Source organism: Oryzias latipes, chromosome 1 (assembly GCF_002234675.1).
Source record: "Oryzias latipes chromosome 1, ASM223467v1".
Lineage (NCBI taxonomy): Eukaryota > Metazoa > Chordata > Actinopteri > Beloniformes > Adrianichthyidae > Oryzias > Oryzias latipes.
The window spans coordinates 23,422,714-23,443,000 of NC_019859.2; the positions used below are offsets into that span (position 1 = coordinate 23,422,714).

A 20,287-nucleotide genomic window follows, 5' to 3' on the forward strand; every position below is an offset into this window, starting at 1 on the left:
TATTTTCTATTTTGCACATTTCTTTTGCACATCTTTTTACCTGCACTGTTCTGTAAATAGCTTTTTAAATTATACTACCTTGATGTTTGCATTTATGCTACGTTTTCTTTGTTTTGCTTTTTTTTATTTCATTCTAAGTCTTTTTTTCCCTCTGCTGTCAGTTGCTATGGTGACAAATTTCCCACGTGTGGGATCAATAAAGTATTTCTGATTCTGATTCTGATTGACAATCAAATAGAAAATATCTCAAAAAAAGCACTTAAGATCAAAAGTTGTATAAAAAATTGTGTATTTATTTATGAAATAAGGCACAGGGGAAAAATGGTAGTATTATGGTTGCCGTTTCACAGACTGGTATTGAAACCAAATGACAGTAACATTAAGCAACAAAAAAATGAAAGCATACAAAACGGCAACAACAAACAAAGACTAGGCAGAACTGCATAATAAGCACATTTCACAATTCATTTGTTGATTTGGGCTCATAATAGCAGCTTTGAGCTTCAGATAGAAGCATAACACTGCTGATTAAGAAACACTGTTGTGGCCATTTAAGTTAAAAGCAGAAAACAAAATACCCAATAAGGCAAGTTTAAAACCATCCAAAAAAAGAAAAACTTCTAAAAAAAAAAAAAATTGATGGCAAAAAAGCCATCAATGTTAACACAAAAAGACAGCTTCCAACTATGATGTACAGCAGTTCTTTGTGGCTTTAGCAGAAAACCTTATTCAAATGCTTTTACAATAAACAAAGTGTAAAGATTGGTGCTAAATCACACTTTCAAGTAAATAACAACAAAAAAAGTAACTTTCAATCCTTGAGGAAACATCACTTGTAAAAGTTATGGCCTTTAAAAGCATAAAATCTCCTAAATTAAAGACACATAAGTAAAAAAAAAAACTGTAAAACTGTAACTATCATCATTGAGAAGAGCAAAATAGACATTTAGGTAAAAAAAAAGGTGATGTCAATGTAGCTATATTTTATGTTTATTATTCAGAGACTCCAAATTCTTTGCAGATTGACTACACCTCCAAATAAGTTTTAAGATTCAACTGAGTTGGCTTTCCAAATGGCTACCCAAAATCCCATTTTGACTCAATTTCAGCACAATAGTAAATATCACACCAATCAGCAGATTCAGTCCCTCCTACACGAGTAAAGCTTTTTCAGTCTCCCCTGTTCTTCAGCATTTCTGAATGCTGCCAGTTTTTTTTTGACCAAACTAAATAAAAGCTTTAAGCACTGAACAGACACATAATAATTCTGCTTCCCAAAAATGAGAAACCGAAAAATATTACCTTCATTTTTGCAGATCAACCATCAGAACCAACAATATTCTGTCTGAAGAAGTTTATATTTTCAATTTTCACTGGAAAATGTCATTTTAAAAGGCGTTCTTTGGTTTTACTTTGAGAAGATGTGCTACATTCAAAGAAAGAATTTTCCACCCCTATAGTGCTTTCCTCTGGGTGAACATTACCGTGCCATAAATGTCAGATACATGTCAAAACAGAGCTTTGAACTTTGAACTTTCAACAGCCAATCAGAGAGTTCCAGTCAGGAAAGCTGTCAATCTCTGCAGCCTCGTTTAGGTGTTTGTCCCCATGAGTCAGTGTTAACTTGTAACGCAAGCGCACCTTGCACTGCAAGAAAAATAGGCAATTTAATTATCTGTGAAAAAAATCAAATAAATATAAAATAAACTTAGGCTATCACATGAACCAGCATTACATTGTCAAATGACACTTTAAATCGGATGTATTGATCTCTACTGTTTGTTCATGCAAACTCTCTCTCCTACATACATAAAATAATAAATGAATAACTTGTGTTTAGGTTTTTCAGTTTTCTTTTTTTTAATATTTCTTTGGTAACAAAACCTTCAAAACTTTAATATGATGCTAAATAGATTTTTTTTGCATTGTGAGTGATACTTTGTAAGGCTGATCATACTTACACTCTGAGGATTTGCTAATAGCAGGACTTGAGAGACTGAGGATGGAGGATGGAGAGGGTTGAAAGGAAGAAGGTGTGTCCCAGAGGCCGGCTGAAGTTTGACTGACATACTCTGCACACATTTTGTAAAATCAATGTTTAACAAACCAGCAAAAAAAAGGGTTGTTTAATCTTTCCAACAACAATTAAAGCTTGATGACATTCACACAAAAAAATTCTGAGTTTAGATCTGCCCATTTCAACAACAAATTTAAAAAGAGCACCTGCTGTTTACCTTTGGAACAGCTACTTGAAAGCTAAAATCTTTGACGGGGAGAGCCGATGTGTTGACTGCAGACATGACGACAACAGCCACACCAGGGTTAGCAGGTGGGCAGTTACTAGCAAAATGAAGAGACACGTGGATTCCTCCTTGGTTGTATAAAATGACTGGTTCCAGCGGACCTACCAGAATCAAAACGTCGTCAGTCAGACCAGACATAGATCTACACACACAATATACATACATAGTATACATCTGTGGCCCCCAGGCTGCAGACACAAGGTTATGGTCAGGTTATTGGTACCAGGCCACATATAATAGAATGCTTAATTTGCATTATTTCCTTTTTATGTCAAGATGCTCATTCTGGTCACATGTAGAGCTAAATCCTCTACCTACAGCTAAGAGACTCCAAGGAGAGCAGGTCTTAAAAAAAACATATTTGGAAAGTTTCTTGGTAAGAAAAGCCATTTAGGAAACAGAGGATTAGCATATGACTTCAAAGAAAAGCTGCATTCAGCTGACAATCCCAGAAGTCCTCAAAATATGGATATTCTACTACAGGCTGTTCCCACCACATGTTTTATCAAATGTTCAAAAAAACAGCTTTTATGCTGGTTGTGTAATGCTATTGTGTCGTTTTTATCCACCACACCCTAAAAGTGGGCCCTTGCTCCTGATTCAAGGCTACGTTTCACTACGCAACAAAGAAAATAAACTGGTTTTTAGAGATAATCTGTCAGGAGACTTACTAGATTTGATTGTTTCCAGTGGTACAAAGATATGGTTCAGTGATTTTGGGGCACAACAGCTTTCCTCCCGTTTCCAAGGAGATGCAGAGCTGTCACTCAGTAGTTTCTGTGATGTTGACTGAGTGTGAGGTAGTGACCTGACAGGATAAAAAACAAAAGTTTAAAAGAAAACCGGTCATATCCGATCTGTGCCACGGGAGGAAAAAAATTGGAATTGGGTCACTTGAACCATGCAGTGTAAATGGGGCCTTAGATCCAGTAGTACCAGAACCACATCTGTAGCTAAAAATCCCCAACATCTGTAGCTAAAAGGATGTTGTTAAACACCCTGAGCAGAGCTGACTCAGTGCTTTGTACAGATTTAAAGATAGACTAGAAAACCTCAAGGTTTCCATTTTCATCTAGAAAATCCTTCAATTGGACATATACAATTTCTTTCAGAATCTATGAGAGGAATAGGAGTTTGGAAAAGGGCCTAAAATTTGACCACACGGAGGGATCCAGGTTAGGCTTCTTGATCAATGGCTGCATTGTAGCAGATGCAGCTGTAAATTGTGCTAAGCAATTTACAGAAGTGCTTAGGACACATCAAATCCAGGATGGAGCTTAACTTCCTCTTTTCCTAATGAAAATAAGACAGAGGTGTTTGTGTTTGGAAGGACTGACCTGCTGACAGGCTGCTGTAGTGCTAATGGCCCCCTGGACCCTTCAGATGCTCCTTTAATTAGGCATCTTGGGGTAAACCTTGACAAGCATTTTAAATTTGACAGGCAGGTCAGGGCAGTAAGTCCAGTGAAGTTTTTATCACTTGAGGCTAATAAGCAAAGTTAAGCCAAATTTTCCTCCTCATGCTCTGGAACAAGTGATCCATGCTTTGATCTTCTTTAGACTGGACTACCGTAACTCCCTGTCCAGTGGCATTGACCAGTCTCTGCTCCACCGTCTCCAGCTGGTTCAGAATTCAGCGGCCCGCCTGTTAACGGGGACCAGACGGTGTGAGCATACTACTCCACTTTTACGCTCTCTTCACTGGCTGCCTGTGTCTTTTAGGATCATTTTTAAGATTGTACTTTTGGTTTTAAATGTTTGAATGGTCTGGCACCTCTGTATTTCTCTGAGCTGTTACATGTGTATTGTCCACGATGAGTCCTAAAATCTGAAGATCAAATGCTTTTAATGGTTCCCAAGACTCGGCTTGTGACTCGGGGAGACAGAACCTTTTTGGCTGCAGCTCCTAAACTTTGGAATGCTCTCTCCTTCTCTGTGAGGTCTGCCAGAACCGTCAGTAATTTTAAGTCACGTATAAAAACTCATCTTTTTAGTCAGGCTTTTAACTGCAGTGAGCAGATTTAGAGGGTCAGCTGGTTAATTTTATTCTTTTGTTATTTTTATTGTTTCTGATTTTATTTGATTTTAAGTTAAGCACTTTGGTTGCCTCTGCTTGTATAAGTGCTATACAAATAATAAATTGATTGATTGATTGTTTGACCAATTGATTGATTGAATAGCAGTTATGTTGTCCAACCACAGCTCAGCTTTAACTTTAGGGTGTCTGGATTTAAGTGGAGCCACTACATCCAGTACTGTCAGGCAGGTTGAGTGAAACCAGGAGCTGAGCTCATCCGTACAAGCACGTGGACTGTGGGATGACACTAGTTTGATTAAAAGAAGGAGAGAACAGAGCTGCAGTGGAAGGATTGATAATAAGGATGCACCGAGCCAGAGCTCGAGGCCTACAGGTGCTACAGGGCAGAGTGATGTAAAATAAAACAGGCATTTGATCTGAAAACACTGCGTCACATATCACCAGGTTAGAAACAGAGAGTCCCCATATGCATATGTTAGCACTGGAACAAGTGTGTGTCCACATTCCTGCGTGGGTTTCAACACATGCTAAATAAAATTAAAAGAGTCAATTAGACTTAAAAAGTCCTTAGCCATTTAATGGTCTGGACACACATGTATATTAAAATCTCCAACAATAAGAACTCGATCAAATTTATATTAATATTAATAGCTGACAGCTAGCTCCACTCCGTCCCCCACAGCGGGTCCTCTACTCCACGCTGCAGCCGCCTGACCTACATTTATCTTAAACCTCATTTTTTAAAACAAAACAACGATTTTCTCCAGAAACTACAAATAGTTGCCTTTTTCTCTCCTTCATTCAATAAAAATCTCATTTACAGAATATTAAAATCAGACATATTTTTATCAATCTGATCTCACAGTAGGAAGCCTCCAGGTGTCATTGCTTCCAAAGGGTTAACAAGACATCATAATCTTACATAAGTCTGTGGTTGAGTGTTTTTTTTTTTTACAGTCTTTTACAGATGCTGCAGGATCAGAGATTTCTTTTGGGCTGCAAACTGCCTAAATGCTCCCTGGATTAATATAAGTCCTGCTTCATAAACTGCTGGAAATCATTTATTTTGGTTTCTATTAAACCCACAAATTTTCTGTGCTTCTTTTTAAACTGTTGCCGTTCTCTGGTTATAGAGTTAGGATAAATGTTAGAGTTAAGTTGGCATAAAAGCTAAAATAAAAAAGAAAAGAAAAGAGTACAACCAACTATTAACATGTATGGTAATATTTTTTTTAAATCATGTCAATGCCTTGTAGCAAACCTGTTGGCTTGGTCCCTATTGTAAAACTTCTTACCTAATATTTGTCCCATTTGAGGCAGCACTGGTTCCTCCACATCCACGAGCTCTGAGTGTGGGTCCCTTCCCTCCATTCTGCTCAGAATTCCTCATTTGAATGTCTTCATTTAGCTAAAACAAAGTTCACATTTTTTTAGTCTTCCAATCAGAATAACTTAATTCTTAAGTGTATTCTTGTGTTTTATGTCTTACTTGCATCAGTTCAGTATAATAGGATTTCGGACCATCTTGACTCTGCTTTGTGCCCAACTTATCAAAATCTGTAACATCAAAATCACAATTCCCTTTCAAAAATGTATTGTTCTTAAACATGCTAAATAAGGGTTTAGGATAATAGATTTACCCATTTCACTCAAGTCTTCATCAGCGCCTGTGAAGAAAGTGTTCTCCACAGAAGAGAAAAAGAGAGAAGATTCAAATTCAGGCTGTAAATCAGCTTTTCTGTGAGGCTTTGGAGAATCCAGAGCAGACAGATCAATGAGGTGGTAGCTCTTTGTGGCTGTTGGGCTTGTTGGAGCTAAAGACAAAACAAAAAAGAAAAAAAGGTTAAAAGTAAAATGGAATTATTGAAAAGAGCAGACTATTTTTCCAAAAAGAAACAAAAAGAGAAAAATAATTTAACAATATGAGACCCACAAATACTTCTACTTGAGTCTTCTTCACTTTTATTTCTCACTCGTCTTCCGTTAACGCTTCCTCTCCCCACCAGGTCTTTGTAGGCATTCACTGTGAGTGTTAGCTCATCATTTGCAGCCAGAATCTGTGTTAGAGCCTCATCGTCATCCATCGTATCGCTTGCCAGGCGGAAGAGATTGGGCCTCAGCCGGTCGCAGCGCTCATAAAGGGCCTGCAGTTGGTGCAGGAAAATCAAATGTTCATCATTTAGATTTCTAAACATATTCAACCATAAATTCCTTTATAAGACTTTTTTTGTGGAAAATTTTGAAAAACATTAGATATAGGAATTTATTTTAAATCAACACATTTTATAATTACACAAACTTTGATCTGCAGATATGTCTCTGATTTGTTTAGAATTGACTATTTGAAGCAATAGTCAGAGCTTGACTTGTTTTAGCATTAAGCATAACAATGACATCTTCTGTTCTATGCAGTTTCACACTAAATAGACCAAAAATCTGCCTAATTGTTTGCTCCACGGTGAATGGAATTCTGAGGCACTTGGGGGATGAGGTCAAACATTCTTGACATCATGAGACACTTTGGGACACTGCCAGATAATGGCAGGATAACACTGGACTGCAAAAAGTCATCACTGTGGGATTGAAACGGACAACTCGACTACCACATCTCCCATCTTTGTCTTGCTTTGATGCTATTCTGAAGGACCTGAAAATGAAATCACCAACATAATGATGTTTTTAATCTTTTTACTGTTTTAATTGTATAATTATAAATAAATTCCTCAGGTTGTTCAGTGATTTGCCTCTTGGCCAGGACACCATTGAAAAAGAAATATGTGAATCTCAATGGGATTTTTCCTGATTAAATTATGAAGGAATAAAAAACTAATTGCATTGTTCTGCTAAATAAGTTTAAAATGCTCAACTCTGTTACAGAACTTTCCCACTTCTAATGCTAGCACTTTTCCTTGAAGTGGCAACTAAACTGGGTACCTTCACATCATTGCTGGGCTGAAATGTGGCTCCATTAACTACATGCTGGTCCAGTAGTTCTCTAAGCTGCTTGGTGCAGCTCTCCACTTCCTTCAGGGTTGACTCTCGTTTTGATGCCTTTTCAGCCTTCTCCTGCTCCTGCAGACAGAAATAAGCAAAAACTGTTTTTCAGTCATCCAAGAGAAAATGCTCTTAACGAAAATGAGCAGCTCCTCTCACCTCTTTGATTGTGTTTTTAATGAGTCTGTTGGCAGTTTCCAGGTCTTTAGGATGGCCACTTTTCAACAACCTTGTTAACAGCTGATGACATAGAGACCGGTTAGCAGCGCGGAGGTTCAGACAGGCTGTCTGTCACATGTCACCAAAGCGACTTACCTTTGCCTTGTCTTCTTGGTCAAAAATAGACTCTGTAGTTCTTTGTGGGGGTGGAGGCATAACAAGTGTGTCTGACAGTTTGGGATCCCCCTTCACAATGCCTGAATGAACAATTAACAGTGCATATAATCTTACAATAAAGCGTTACCATAGAGACTGCAGAATTTCTGCCTGTGGTCTTTCTCACCCTGTTTCTTGAGCATGCTATACGCCTGCTGTATTTTGGGTTCTTCTTTAAGCCAGAGTGTCCATCCATAGAGGACCTCCGTCACTCTGTCTTTAACTTGCTGTGGAGTCCATGCACCAAAGTACTGTTTGGAAAAATAAATATGGGGACATGATGAAGGGTCCTGGGTTAATTCATTGATTTGTGTGTAACAAATATATCAAAATAATTTAATTCTCCTCCACAAAGTTTTTGTGTGACTAGAATTTTACAATGTATACAGCAATTTGCAAACTTTTTGACTTAAAATTGCATTTTGCTAAGGTAAATTGAAGTAAATGCATTGAAGACTTAGGCTAAATTGTATCAAAGCTTCTTTTCTTCAGTTTTTCACATCCATAGTTTATAGTCGACACATTTTTATGTTTTAACCATGTAAATGTAAACTGTTCAGTGCAATTCTTTGAATTTCTTTAAATTTTGTACATTTGATTGAAGTGATTCCAAAGTAGCAAATAAAATTATTCTGGCGTTTTTTTTAAATTTAAAATTAATTTGTTTGATTCTACCAATAATTCACTTCTTTTTATTTTCCAGATGGGAGGCATTTAAACAAAAGACAGAAAAAGTGAAGATAATTTCTAAAAATAAATCTAGCTAAAACAACCCTACTGTTTTTTTTTTTAAATGTTTTCTCTTTATACATAAAAACTGAACACAGCATAGAGAATTTTAATGAGTAATTTCAAAGTTCCTTAACTGCATTAGAATGTGTCGATTCTAAAAGTCCAAAGAACCAATGGAAATTGTGTTTTTAACTTGTTTTTATAGCATTTTTCTCATGAATGAGGACATATATAAGATAATTTAAGATTAAAACAGAATTTCTGAGTATTTCTTTAATCAAATCATGATGTATCAGGATCAGATAAAATCCTGGTTTAAAATAGCTCAGGTTTGTGACGCAGCATCTGCCATGGGCTGGCCAAAGTCTCCCTTCTCTGCCCCAATTCTGATGCATTTACTTGCAGACAAATTCTTTACAATCTTCATTTTCCTTGTCTGAGCTGCCATCTGGTTCAAAACGGTTTGGCTGCATAGGCCCGATATTGTTTTTTATTTTCTACACTAATGTTAGGTTGGATTGTTAGGGGCTATAAGCTAGTTGGAGAGAGGTATAAAAAAACTAATGATGACATATCAGCGTAGGGCTACTTCCACGCCATCAGTCCCGCCCACAAGTCAGAGGCGAATTTCTGATGAACTCCGACACAGGCTTTTTGATTTTGGATAAAAGATAAAAGATATAGCTAAATATAATTTAAAAAGCTGGTGACTAAAATTTTCACAATTTTTAAAACAAAATCCATCACTGACAGAAGTGTCTCTGGTGAAAAATACCTTTGGTGTAAGTATTTTAATCAGCTCATTGAGAAAGCGAAACTTAGCAGCTTCAGTGTGAAATCTCTTCCCACAATTGTTCATGCACGCCTCAAGAACCTGGAAAGCACAAAAAAAAAACAGCAATCAACAACCTGAGAGAAGAAACTGAAAGAAAAATCTGCTGTTGGATAGAAACCAGTACAAAAAAAAGACAATTCGTCACTCAGTGCATACATGTCAGATGATACGAGGCACATGACCCATGAAAAATTGCATTTCTCAGCAGACTCTACTTCAAAACATAGCATTAAAATATGAACTTGAACCATGACACAGGAAATGACTAATGCTCATTCAATTATCGTGTCGTATTGTTTATGTGATTAAAGTTTAGCCAATATAAATATTCACAAAACAGGCAGTTGGTTTTTAATAAATATATTACCAAATATGAGATATGTCTTTTAGGAAAAAACTTGTCATACAACAAAAAATGTAAACATTTTTACATGCTTAAATAATCGGAAAAAAAAACATCTGCCAATATAATCTACTGTGTTTTTAACTTCTAAAAATACAAGGGATGAAATGCATTTTTTAAAATATGAATGTGTAAGCAGTTACTGACAGTGAGAGCCTGAAGAGCTTCTTTCTCCTGTGGGGACTGGATTTTATGAGCAAGCAGACGAGTAGCAACCTGTGGTCTGAAAGGAGATGACAGTTTTAAAAAAAAAAATCAGATTTAACTATTTTAACAGCAGTTAACAGTGCTGCCCTCACACAACACCCACATTCTAGAGGAATAAAGGACACGTTTTCGAGAAGAATTGTCCATAATGAGCACAGCGTCACTAACAGAATCCATGTTAATTCATGCTGAGGGAACAAAGTTCTTCCTCATCCAGGACAGTTACACAAACTCGTGACAGCGAAACAATTCGTGGAGCAACTTTGTGTTGAAAGCCGCGTGTTCATGAAAGCAACAGTCAAAAATAAGGAGACCTGCACATTGATCTCTTAAAAGTGATAGATAGGACTGTATGCAGTTTAAAACCCTAAAACAAAAATACATGTGATGTGTGCTCCGCTTACCCATTTGTCTCTTCATTGACGAGCTGGTAGAAGCCCTGAATACAGTCCCATCTGTCCCCCTCATTATTAGGGTCGGTGGCCTTGTCTGACACAACAAACAAAAACTATTTTCAGCAGAGAAACTACATTTCATTTAACAAGAAAAAAAAAAGATGCATTTGTTGAGTATAATGTACTTATATTACTTCTTTATTCACAAACTGCTTCTTTTACAAATATAGTAAATCTTGACATTTCTTTAAATATTTCCTTGAACTGAACATGAGGCTGCAGCAAAACCCATTTCGCTTAAGCATTGTAATTTTTGCAACACTGCAGTAATTTGTTTTTTTTTGGCAAATATTTTTTTTAATTAATAAAAAGTCAAAATATTAAACTTACAAACTGTTTCTGTTAAAGCTTCTGTTCGAATTTATCAGCGTCTCATAACTAGTCCTTGTTATTTTAAGCAAAAAAAAAAAAAAAAAAACAAACACTGTAGAGAAAAGCTGATAATAAGCCATGAAACAACTGACATGTTTTCTGTACTTTTATGAACATTGAAAAAATATGAAGTGACTTAAATCTTTACTTTCCCTACAAAATATAGGGCTTGTTTGGGTTTGCTCCATCCCACTCCCTTTCAAGCAACTAATCAAACTCTATTTGACAATAATGATGAATAATTGAATCAATGTGTCATGTGTGTACTATAGGTTCCTTGTTTCTATTGCAGAAATTGCTTGAAATAAACCCAATCAGTCAGTCAGTCATACAATCAATCAATCAATGCTACATATGAAATGTAATAGATACACTAATAGAAATATTTAACTTTTTAATACAAGTAAAAAAGTGACAGCATGTTTATTTTTGAAGGAATGAAAGAAAGTGACGATCTTTAAAAAAAACTAAGACAAGGTGAAGGTCCAGGAAGAACGTGCGTCTGTCTGAGGAGACACGGCAGTCAAAAAGACCCCCAAAGTATTTAAAGTAATTACAATTACATCAGCGTACAACGTCAAGAAAAAAATAGACAAACTCCGTTCTATAGACAAGAACTCTCTAACTACGTAAATTTAGGAGCGAAAATTATTTCAGCATCGCAACTTTGACAGTGCGCGTGCACCGTCGATCTCTCGAGCCTGATAACACGCACGCGCCGCAACAACTTCCTGTTTCAGCGCAGTAAGTTTTCTGCTCGTGTATAACCCTAAACTTGACTTTAACTAATAAACAAATAAACCACATCTTCGGTGATAGAGAAATATTCCGCAGTTTATCATTCTTAATCAGAAATTGTAGTTGGAGTTCAACTTGTGCCTCAGCAAGTTCGCGGGACGTCACAAAAAACAACAACAAGCGGTTAAAAATACAAAGCTTAATTTGATTTTACATAATTGTATCTTAACGCAAAACGTCTAAATACTGTTTACTCACTGAGCCACGACTCTAAAGTCTCCCGGCTGCCACTGCTCGCCATGGCCAAACTCGTCGAGAGACGGCTGATAATCAGAGGCTTTGCAGAGAAGGAAGGTGTCAAACTGTCGGCTGTTTATGGGGACATGTGACACTCACGCAGTCACATTTCCGACTCTGCTACCGCAAAACCGCCTCCTTCACCGGCTGACACATCAGCAACAGGCGGAATGTGAACCAAACCTACTCATTTCTTTCCCCTTTTCTCATAAGTGGTTCACAATCTTCTATTAAACGTATAAAACTGTATGACGTCATTTAAAATGCCCTACTTCAATTAATGTATTTCGTTATTTAAGGCATAGTTTTCAAAGTTGCTTCTTATGTTACTCAGCAATTTTATACTCAAAATGCAATTACACTGCACAAACACTTAAAAAAAAGCTATTTATATTTACAATGTTAAAAAACAGGCAATTTCTATCTGTTTTTTCCATGATGTCAAATGACAAAAAACAAACATATTTTAAAAACTTTTTATGTAAAGCATTTTCAAGCATTTAAACGCTCTGCTTTTAGTTTTAGCAAAAACAAAGAAAAAAAATCACAAGGGTGGCTTATGATATGCATTTGTCAATACGATCCAAATCCAAGGAGGTCTTCTGGTTCCAGTTGGTGTGCAGACGGACTTTAACTGTTGTCTGTGAGCTGCAGAAGCTTCTGGAATCGATGGCAGAGCTCCGCAGGACTCAGAGAAACCATCATCTCTGCAACACTTGGACCTTGCTACAAGAAAAGGGGAACAAAAAGTCAAACACCGGTGAACCAAAACTAAGAATGGACCTCATACTGTCACAAGGCAGCTTCCTCCTTCTGTGCTGCTGCCCTGAGCGGGTGCAGATTTATTTTAGTCACATCTGAAGCAAATTGAAGGTGCTATTTAAGCGTTGAGATGATACTTGTGCTCTGATGAAGGCAGATGTGCTGAATAAGATGTAATTCCAACTGTCATCTTTTTTGCTCTTTACAAGACGAACCTCAGCCTCAGATGGCTTCATCACCCACCCACATCCTGATCTTCATCAGAACCCCCTAATCATAACTAATCACTGTACCGTAGTCATACATGAAAATAAATGGAAAATGAAGCATGTACAAAGGTTGATTTCTAATACTGAAGCAAAAAAAAAGAAACGGGCTGAAATTACTAAAGTTAGGTTGAACACTTTTAGAAAATGTACTTTCTGTACATTTCTTTCTATTTGCATTTTTTTTTACAAATTTAAATATGATATGTAAACACATTTTTAGTAAAAATATAAAACTAGAAAGGAAAAATACACCACTTACACTCTGCTAAAATATAGACTGAAAAACAAGAATTGGCTGAATTTTTTTTGTAACATTTTAAATGTCGGACACAATATGCTGATGTCAGCTCCATGTGCTTTGATGTATCTAATATTTGAAATTGTTGGGGTAGTTTTTAGTAGCTTTCATCCTAGTAAATATTGAAAAAAAAGTTCAGACGCATAAGATTAGTTATTTGGTTTTACACTGTATTCATTTTAAAGTCTCACCTTTTAAAGGCACCCATCTAACAGATGTGTGAGTTTAATTTAAAAACTGACCTTTTCAGTACAATTATATAATTCTTCTTTTCAAAAATTATTTCTTTCCTAAAATTATTTTGGTTAAATGACAAGTTTTTTTTTTAATACGAATTGACACTTTAAGAACCTGATAGGGTAGACAGACATCAAACCTGACTTAAACTCTAAAGTAAAAACATCCAGCACGTCCGTACCTGCAGACCGCTGATAGCCAGGCGTAACAGCTTCATGACATCTCTGTACTTGGTGGCTTTAGTCTTCTTTGCCAGCACCTTCAGGTCTTTACTGAGTTCATCCACAGACAGCTTCTCACCCTGATCTTCTATTAACCTTCATGCACAAACACACACATGTTCACAATCCAAAAAACTAGTTCTATGAAATAGTGTTAACTTGGAGATTTCATGTAACAGACTTCAGCACTAATGAAGCAATAAGATGAGCCTCTGGGGTGAGTGCTGCCATCTGCTGGCTGGAAAAAGAAGGGCGCACCCACAGGTAGGAGTAGGTGGGTTTGAGGAGTTCCCTCAGGGAGGTTATGTGACCCTGTTAAAAAGAGAAGAACATAATTATTAATCCTCAGACGGAAGCTCCTGGAGAGCAGTAAAAAAAAAAAAGATTCATCATAGGAAACTGAACAAGTTAAATCGGATAAATACAAAAAGGATAACAGGAAGCTTTTGAAGCAGACTTTTGTCGGAAGAAGAAAATGTAGTTTCCTTATTTCTAGGACACACAAAATACAGTCTTTCAAGTAATCATTATGAAGAGGAACCCAAAATGACATTTTTTTACACCTTTTGAGGGAAAACGGTATGTTTCGGTGAACAAAAACACAAAATCTCAAATGTGAATTTTGAGATTGAGGCTTCCGATTTTAAACACATTCATTCATTCATTCATTCATTCATTCATTCATTCATTCATTCATTCATCTTCTTCCGTTTTGTCTCTTTCGGGGTCACGGGCTGCCGGAGCTTATCTCGGCCACTTATGGGCGAAGGCAAAGGACACCCTGGACAGGTCGCCAGTCTGTCACAGGGTCACATTCACACACCCATGCACACTCACATTCACACGTATGACCAATTTAGAGTTACCAATTAACCTATGAAGCATGTTTTCGGATGGTGGGAGGGAGCCGGAGTCCCTGGAGAAAACCCACACATGCACGGGGAGAACATGCAAACTCCACACAGAAAGGTCCCCCATTGGTGTTTTTGCTTCAGGTCCCTTTTAAACACAGATACAGACAAAGGCACTTTGTATATTCGTTACAATGTTGCTATGGTTACCTTGCGGAGTTGTAGCACTCGCTCGATGTAGTCCTTGTCCAGCACTTCCCTGTCATGGATCTCTGCTGTGTAAGCCTGCAGGATTTGTTCCTTCAGCTCTTTTACAAGCAAATGACACTGCTTCTCATTTTCGATCCGCTTCTGCAGGTGGATTCTACCCCCAAATCACAAAAAAAAATCAATTATTTCCTTAAAACTGACCGGATAAAGGTATTTAAATAAATAAATAAATATGCTCTGTCCATTACCACCTGGATACTTTTTGAAAATTTGAACTTTTTATTGACTTTCAAAACATCTTTGGCATAACTGGTTTAAAACACAAGTAAAGGGGTAAAATGTATAAATAGAATTGATCAATGAAAGAAGGGACACGTGTTTACTGTTTAGATGATGAATAAAGTTGGAATGTGAGAAGGAAATGAAGAAAATAATTCACTTTTTGTTTTATGGACTGACTTGACTGTCAAATCTTGTATTACTAATTCTGGTGGTTCCGTTCTCCACTGCACTCCTCACAATTAAATATCAAATTCAGAAAGTTCACACAACTTTACAAAGAGGGTGCAAAATCTTTTTATTTTATCACTGATGGCGATAACTTTTTTTTTCTCAAAGTGTTTTTTTTAAAAGTAGAAGTGCCAAAGTGTGGGCCAATGGGTCATTTCATCACTTATCTTCTATGTTAAAGTCGTACGTGATTTGGTGGGAAGATAAAGATATGTAATGATTTTTAAAATAGCTTTAATTTTTAAATCTGTAAAACGCAAAAGAAAAAAAAACAGATCCATTATAAAATTTGGAGCAAAAGCAAAATGTGTACTTTTGTTGACCTCATAAGTCTTTTTTTCATTAATGGAAATTATAAAAGATTAAATGTATAGCTTAGACTGCTGCCCCTGCCCCAGTCCTGGATAAGCGGAAGTAGATCTATGGATGGATAAATGTACTATAAAGAAAACACGTTTTTAACGAACTGAGTCAAAAGACAACAACGAAATGGATGGAGAAGCTATTATTAGTTCTTTGTTTAGGGCTGGAAGTGCATGAATGTTCTGCACATTTACAGTCATGTAAAGGTCATGAAAACTATTTCAGGTTAGAAAACAAAGTGTTCTTCAGTGATTTCCTGTGATGGAGAGGTTTTGTATTTATCACAGAAGTCTTGTATTGATCAGAGTCTTTGCGGCTCCTAAATCCCTATAAATACTTTTTTTTAAAAATCCATGTCAGTTTTTCCTTTTGAGAAGTACTTTAATTATATTAAAACAGAGGTATACAAACCACATGACTCTGGTTTTGTGTACATTTTCTACACCCTCCGGAATTTGTTTTTGTTAAAACACTCAGTTTTTCCATTTCAAACCTAACTCTTTTTCAGCAGTAAACCGTGTCAAAAACTAAAAAAACAAACAGCATTACAGCTTTTTTCTACTTTTCTCTGAAAATATATGGTTTGTCTCAAGGTTTCTGAAGATTAAAAACCTTTGTTTTTATAAACACAACAAAGTATCCAATGGAGATATTTTGACAAATTAAAACTTAAAGCTAAAATGAAGAACTTCAGTGGCACGGCTGTATCTATCTTGAAAATAAAGCAGGAATATTTTGGCCGAGGAAGAAAAGGAACACTGCCAACCTGGAGAAAAACAAACTCTTTTAACTCGTTTCTAAAAAATATAAAATATAAAAAATTATGATTTTTTTCTTCTCTCTAAACAGGACCAGAGCAATATTCATTCAAGCTGTCAAACAGAGCCCAAGTTTTTATTTAAGTAAAATGTCTTTGTTGTTTTTTTATTTTATTTCAAATAACCAGCCCATAAAAAAGTGTTAGTGGATCATCTCAAGTTTCTCACTAGAATCCTGATAGAAGAAGGAAAAATGCAGACTTACCTATTAAACTCTGGTAGTTTCTCCAAGTCTATTAGAGCAGAATGAGTTGTGATCTTTGAAGGATTAAACTCCGAAATAAGTTCCTCTATCGTCCGCCCCATTCGATTGGCTTCAACAAAGACAGACACATTACAGATGGCTTTAGTTTCCTCTTAAAAAGCCTTTTGTAAGATGATTTAATAAAAGTGCAGCTCCACATGTACTGTTAGTTTTCCTCTGATCACTCACTGGTGAAGCCAGATCCACAATTAGTGGTGATGTCCAGCAGAGCCTCTGGCAGGACCCCGTCTCTCCTAAAGCCTTGGATAAAAATGTCCCCCTGTCTCTTGGACAGTTTGCTGCCGTCTTTGTTCGTCAAAAGAGGCAGATGTCCAAACGTCGGGGGCTGCCATCCAAGAGCGCGGTACATGAGCAGGTGTTTGGAGGTAGAGATGAGCCACTCGGACCCCCGCAGGACATGGCTGACCTTCATGTAGTGATCGTCTACTATGTTTGCAAGGTGGTATGTGGGAAAGCCATCTGCCTTTATTACAACAGGGTCACCCTCCACCTAAACTAACCCAAACATTCCAAAAACAACAACAAAAAAGCTGCATTAAAAGGCAGAAAGTGCAGCATTATCAAGAGTCCTTGTAAAGGAATTTTGTCCAAATGTTTCTTTAAATTAAATCAAAATTCCGACCTGTGCCACTTCATGACGATTCCATCCAAATATCAGATCCTGAAAAGGTTCAACGCCCTCTTCTAAGCGAAACCTGATCACATGGGGTAGTCCCTGAGCCAGCTTCTCCTGGACCTGCGCCGCCTGCAGGTGGCGACACCTGTTGTCGTACCTGCAGGAAAACAGCCGGCAGCGTCATGGAAGACAGTTGCCTTCTGTGTGTTCTGTCTTTAAAGGTCGACTCAAAACTACTTAGTGGATTCATGTTTTGTTACCTTGGAGTCTGCCCAGCCCTTAAAGCTTCTTTCTTCAGCAGCTCAAGTCTCTGAGGGCTACAGAAACAGTAGTAGGCGTGTCGGCTCTCTACAAGCTGTTGAGCCGTTTGAATATAAAGGTCTAATCGCTGCGACTGCATGTAGGGACCCAGGGTTCCCCCCCGCCGAGGGCTCTCATCAGGAGGTATACCTGCAGGAGATAAACATCACTCATTATGATCCTAGGTGCTTCTTGTTCTTTTAGTTGAGATTTTTTTCAACCACAAGTTATTCGTCTCCTACACTCTGCTTATTATTATTAAAAAAGATTGTATTTGTTACGTGGAACATATGTGCCATTAGCTCCCTGCTCTGCTCCTTTCCGATACATCCACTTATAGACGACAAGATCCGTGTACGTCATGTTTTCCTGGTCTCAGCTGCAATGTTGCTCACCATTTTTGTTGCATCGGTAATGTTGGGTTGGGGGTGTGAGGGGCTGTAAGCTAGCTGGTGAGCGTGTTAACAAATGACTGATGGGAAAAGGGAGGCAGCTTTCTCAGCATCAGCAGTCCCGCCCACAACTCACAGGCAAATGAACTCTTACCGCTCTGCAGAAACTATGTCCTACAGAAGAATTCAGGTTTTTTGATTTTGGATAAATATGGCAAAATTGTAACTTTAAGACCACTGGATATGAATAACAGATTTTAAAAAAAAAATGATACGAGTAGGACTTCTGAGATCTGAGTCAACTTAAAGCCAAAAAGTCATTGTTTTGAGGATTGAAGTTGGAAACCGTGATATAATGACTCATTTTCTTTTTGTCTTCATAACTGCCACCTAAAATAACATTTGATCGTTTTGTTTCCCCCATTCTCTGAAAAAGAACAACTTTCTTCTCTAAGTGATCATAAAAATGTCATTATTTTTGTCTGTGCAATTGAAATCAGTTAAAAATGAACACCAAAAAAACTCTTAGGAAGTCATTTGCAGCTAAAATGAACATTTCTGTTCTCCCTACCAGCCCACTCCAACATGTCCTCTATGGAGTCTGCTGCTCCTGGTACCAGTCGGCTCTGGTCCGTGTCTTCCAGTCGCAGAATAAAAGTGCCTCCATGCTTTTTGGCAAAAATATAATTGTAGAGGGCTGTCCGTAGACCTCCAAGGTGTAAGAAGCCTTTTACAGAAGAAAAACAAAACAAAATCCTTACATTAAAAAATGTTTGTTGAGAACTGTTTGCCATAGATAAGAAAGGGTATAACACTATTAAAATGACTTTCCTTTTAAACAAAACAACCTAAATATTAATTAAAATTTGAGTTGAATTAGAATTAAAGTTACATTTAAGTCTTGTAATTAAGCACATTCACCTTAATAATGTGATATCGTCATAGTCACAACAACGTAAGACATTTAGTAGACGATCTTTGAGGAGGACCTTACCTGTTGGACTGGGAGCAAACCGAACCCTCACGTCGCTTTGAACTGTGGAGCACCTTCGGCGAACGGCAGCACCAAGCTGGACATCAAAGCGTCTCTCCTTGGCCGCCGTTAAACACCGAAACCCTCCCCGGAAAACCAAAGTGTGCAGAAGACACTTCCTACAAGGTTGAGCCCACGGAGGCATGATGGTGGTCCACATCATATCTGCGAGTGCAGGACACTTCCTTTGCCGTTATAACACAAGCTATCAACTTACAATATATGATCACAAAAGAGCTACATTCTCAATAGTAAACATACAATAAGACACAAAGTTAAAGCTCATTTTAACCCATGACTATTATTCTTTAAGGTGGTTATATTTGATGTTATGAACCTGAGGGAAGTGTTCTTCTTCAGCGAGACCGGAAACGGTATTGAATGCCTAACACTCACACACGGACACGACACTGCCCTCTAGTGGAGAGTTCTAAAAAGGCAGATTTTTTCCAATTAGAAAATCTGCCTCAATTTACAGTAAAACATCACGTTGTGTCTTCAAAGATTTTATATACCCAGATTTTTTTAATAATCACAAAATATGTCCCCTTATGTCAACAGATATTACAGTGGTAACAAAAAAGCGGCGTTATATTTAATCTAGTTTTTTTTACTTTGTTTTTAAACAATTGTAATTTGCTCAAACAAAGCAAACTAAATATAAGTAAAACAAGTTAATCTGATATCCTAAATGAGCAGAACCTTTCCCATCATTAATTGTTTTTATGCATTTTTTAAGTCTTACTTGAAAACGTTTTTTTTTTTTTTTGATTCAGAATTCAGAGTCAGAACTTCCTTCCCTCCGGATGAAGCGGAGGAAGATGGATGGAACTTCCTTTAATGTCATTGTATGTATTACGATATTATGATGCCCTCTAGGTGTTTAAAATAATATATAATTGTTGCAGTTGGAGAAAAAATGTAAATATAAAATATAATAATTTAAATAATGCAAGGTCAAAAATGTAAATCCAGTGCCAGTGCGGGATAGTTGAATTAAATTCCTATAGGAAATTCATATTTCCTTTAGGAAATAATTGCTTCATACAATTGCCGTGGCCTGCGCTTTGGTCAGAGCGCAGTGGAAAAAGCTCGCCGCAGAGTTGTAGACAAACTAATGGAAACTTGTGACATTTTGTGTCTTCAAGAGATATTTATTTCTAAACAGGACCTGGAAAAATTGAACACCCTGAACTCTGACTTCTATGGCGCTGGGGAATCTACCACCGACCTCAGCACATCAATAGTTAGGCGGAGGATACCAGGGGGTGTGGCTATTCTGTGGAGGAAACAGCTTGACACATTGATTAAAGTGATCAGACTTTGTGAAGACTGGTGTATTGCAATACACTTCACTCACAACAACAAAGAATTCATCCTTATTAATATGTACG

General features: G+C 37.2%; 2 protein-coding genes across 6 annotated transcripts; both read right to left on the reverse strand.

The window, feature by feature from the left end:
• Positions 1–272: 272 nt before the first annotated feature.
• Positions 273–11,817, reverse strand: LOC101156469 (ADP-ribosylation factor-binding protein GGA3). 3 transcript variants are annotated; one of them, XM_011477993.3, is made up of 16 exons: positions 11,710–11,817; positions 10,291–10,375; positions 9,827–9,902; positions 9,217–9,315; positions 7,837–7,960; positions 7,650–7,750; positions 7,494–7,574; positions 7,275–7,412; positions 6,301–6,484; positions 5,981–6,154; positions 5,830–5,897; positions 5,636–5,748; positions 2,975–3,111; positions 2,235–2,404; positions 1,962–2,072; positions 273–1,647 (listed from the first exon to the last, which is right to left on the reverse strand). In XM_011477993.3, exons 1-16 carry the CDS (start codon positions 11,750–11,752, stop codon positions 1,537–1,539), a joined length of 1,815 nt encoding a protein of 604 aa, XP_011476295.2. In that variant the 5' UTR covers positions 11,753–11,817; the 3' UTR covers positions 273–1,536. The 3 variants fall into 3 exon arrangements, with proteins under 3 accessions (XP_011476295.2, XP_011476290.2, XP_004066137.2); XM_011477988.3 differs by having other exon boundaries at positions 6,280–6,484; XM_004066089.4 differs by having other exon boundaries at positions 6,274–6,484.
• On the reverse strand, positions 10,626–19,270 carry ears2 (glutamyl-tRNA synthetase 2, mitochondrial). Of its 3 annotated transcripts, XM_020704629.2 has the most exons (11): positions 19,231–19,254; positions 18,855–19,058; positions 18,432–18,587; positions 17,429–17,618; positions 17,175–17,325; positions 16,721–17,042; positions 16,493–16,601; positions 14,597–14,750; positions 13,717–13,847; positions 13,496–13,631; positions 10,626–12,474 (listed from the first exon to the last, which is right to left on the reverse strand). In XM_020704629.2, the coding sequence occupies exons 2-11, from the start codon at positions 19,054–19,056 to the stop codon at positions 12,379–12,381; spliced, it is 1,647 nt and encodes a 548-aa protein (XP_020560288.1). In that variant the 5' UTR covers positions 19,057–19,058; positions 19,231–19,254; the 3' UTR covers positions 10,626–12,378. The 3 variants fall into 3 exon arrangements, with proteins under 3 accessions (XP_020560288.1, XP_004066103.1, XP_020560292.1); XM_004066055.4 differs by having other exon boundaries at positions 18,855–19,270; XM_020704633.2 differs by lacking the exon at positions 10,626–12,474 and having other exon boundaries at positions 13,502–13,631; positions 13,767–13,847; positions 18,855–19,270.
• Positions 19,271–20,287: the final 1,017 nt, after the last annotated feature.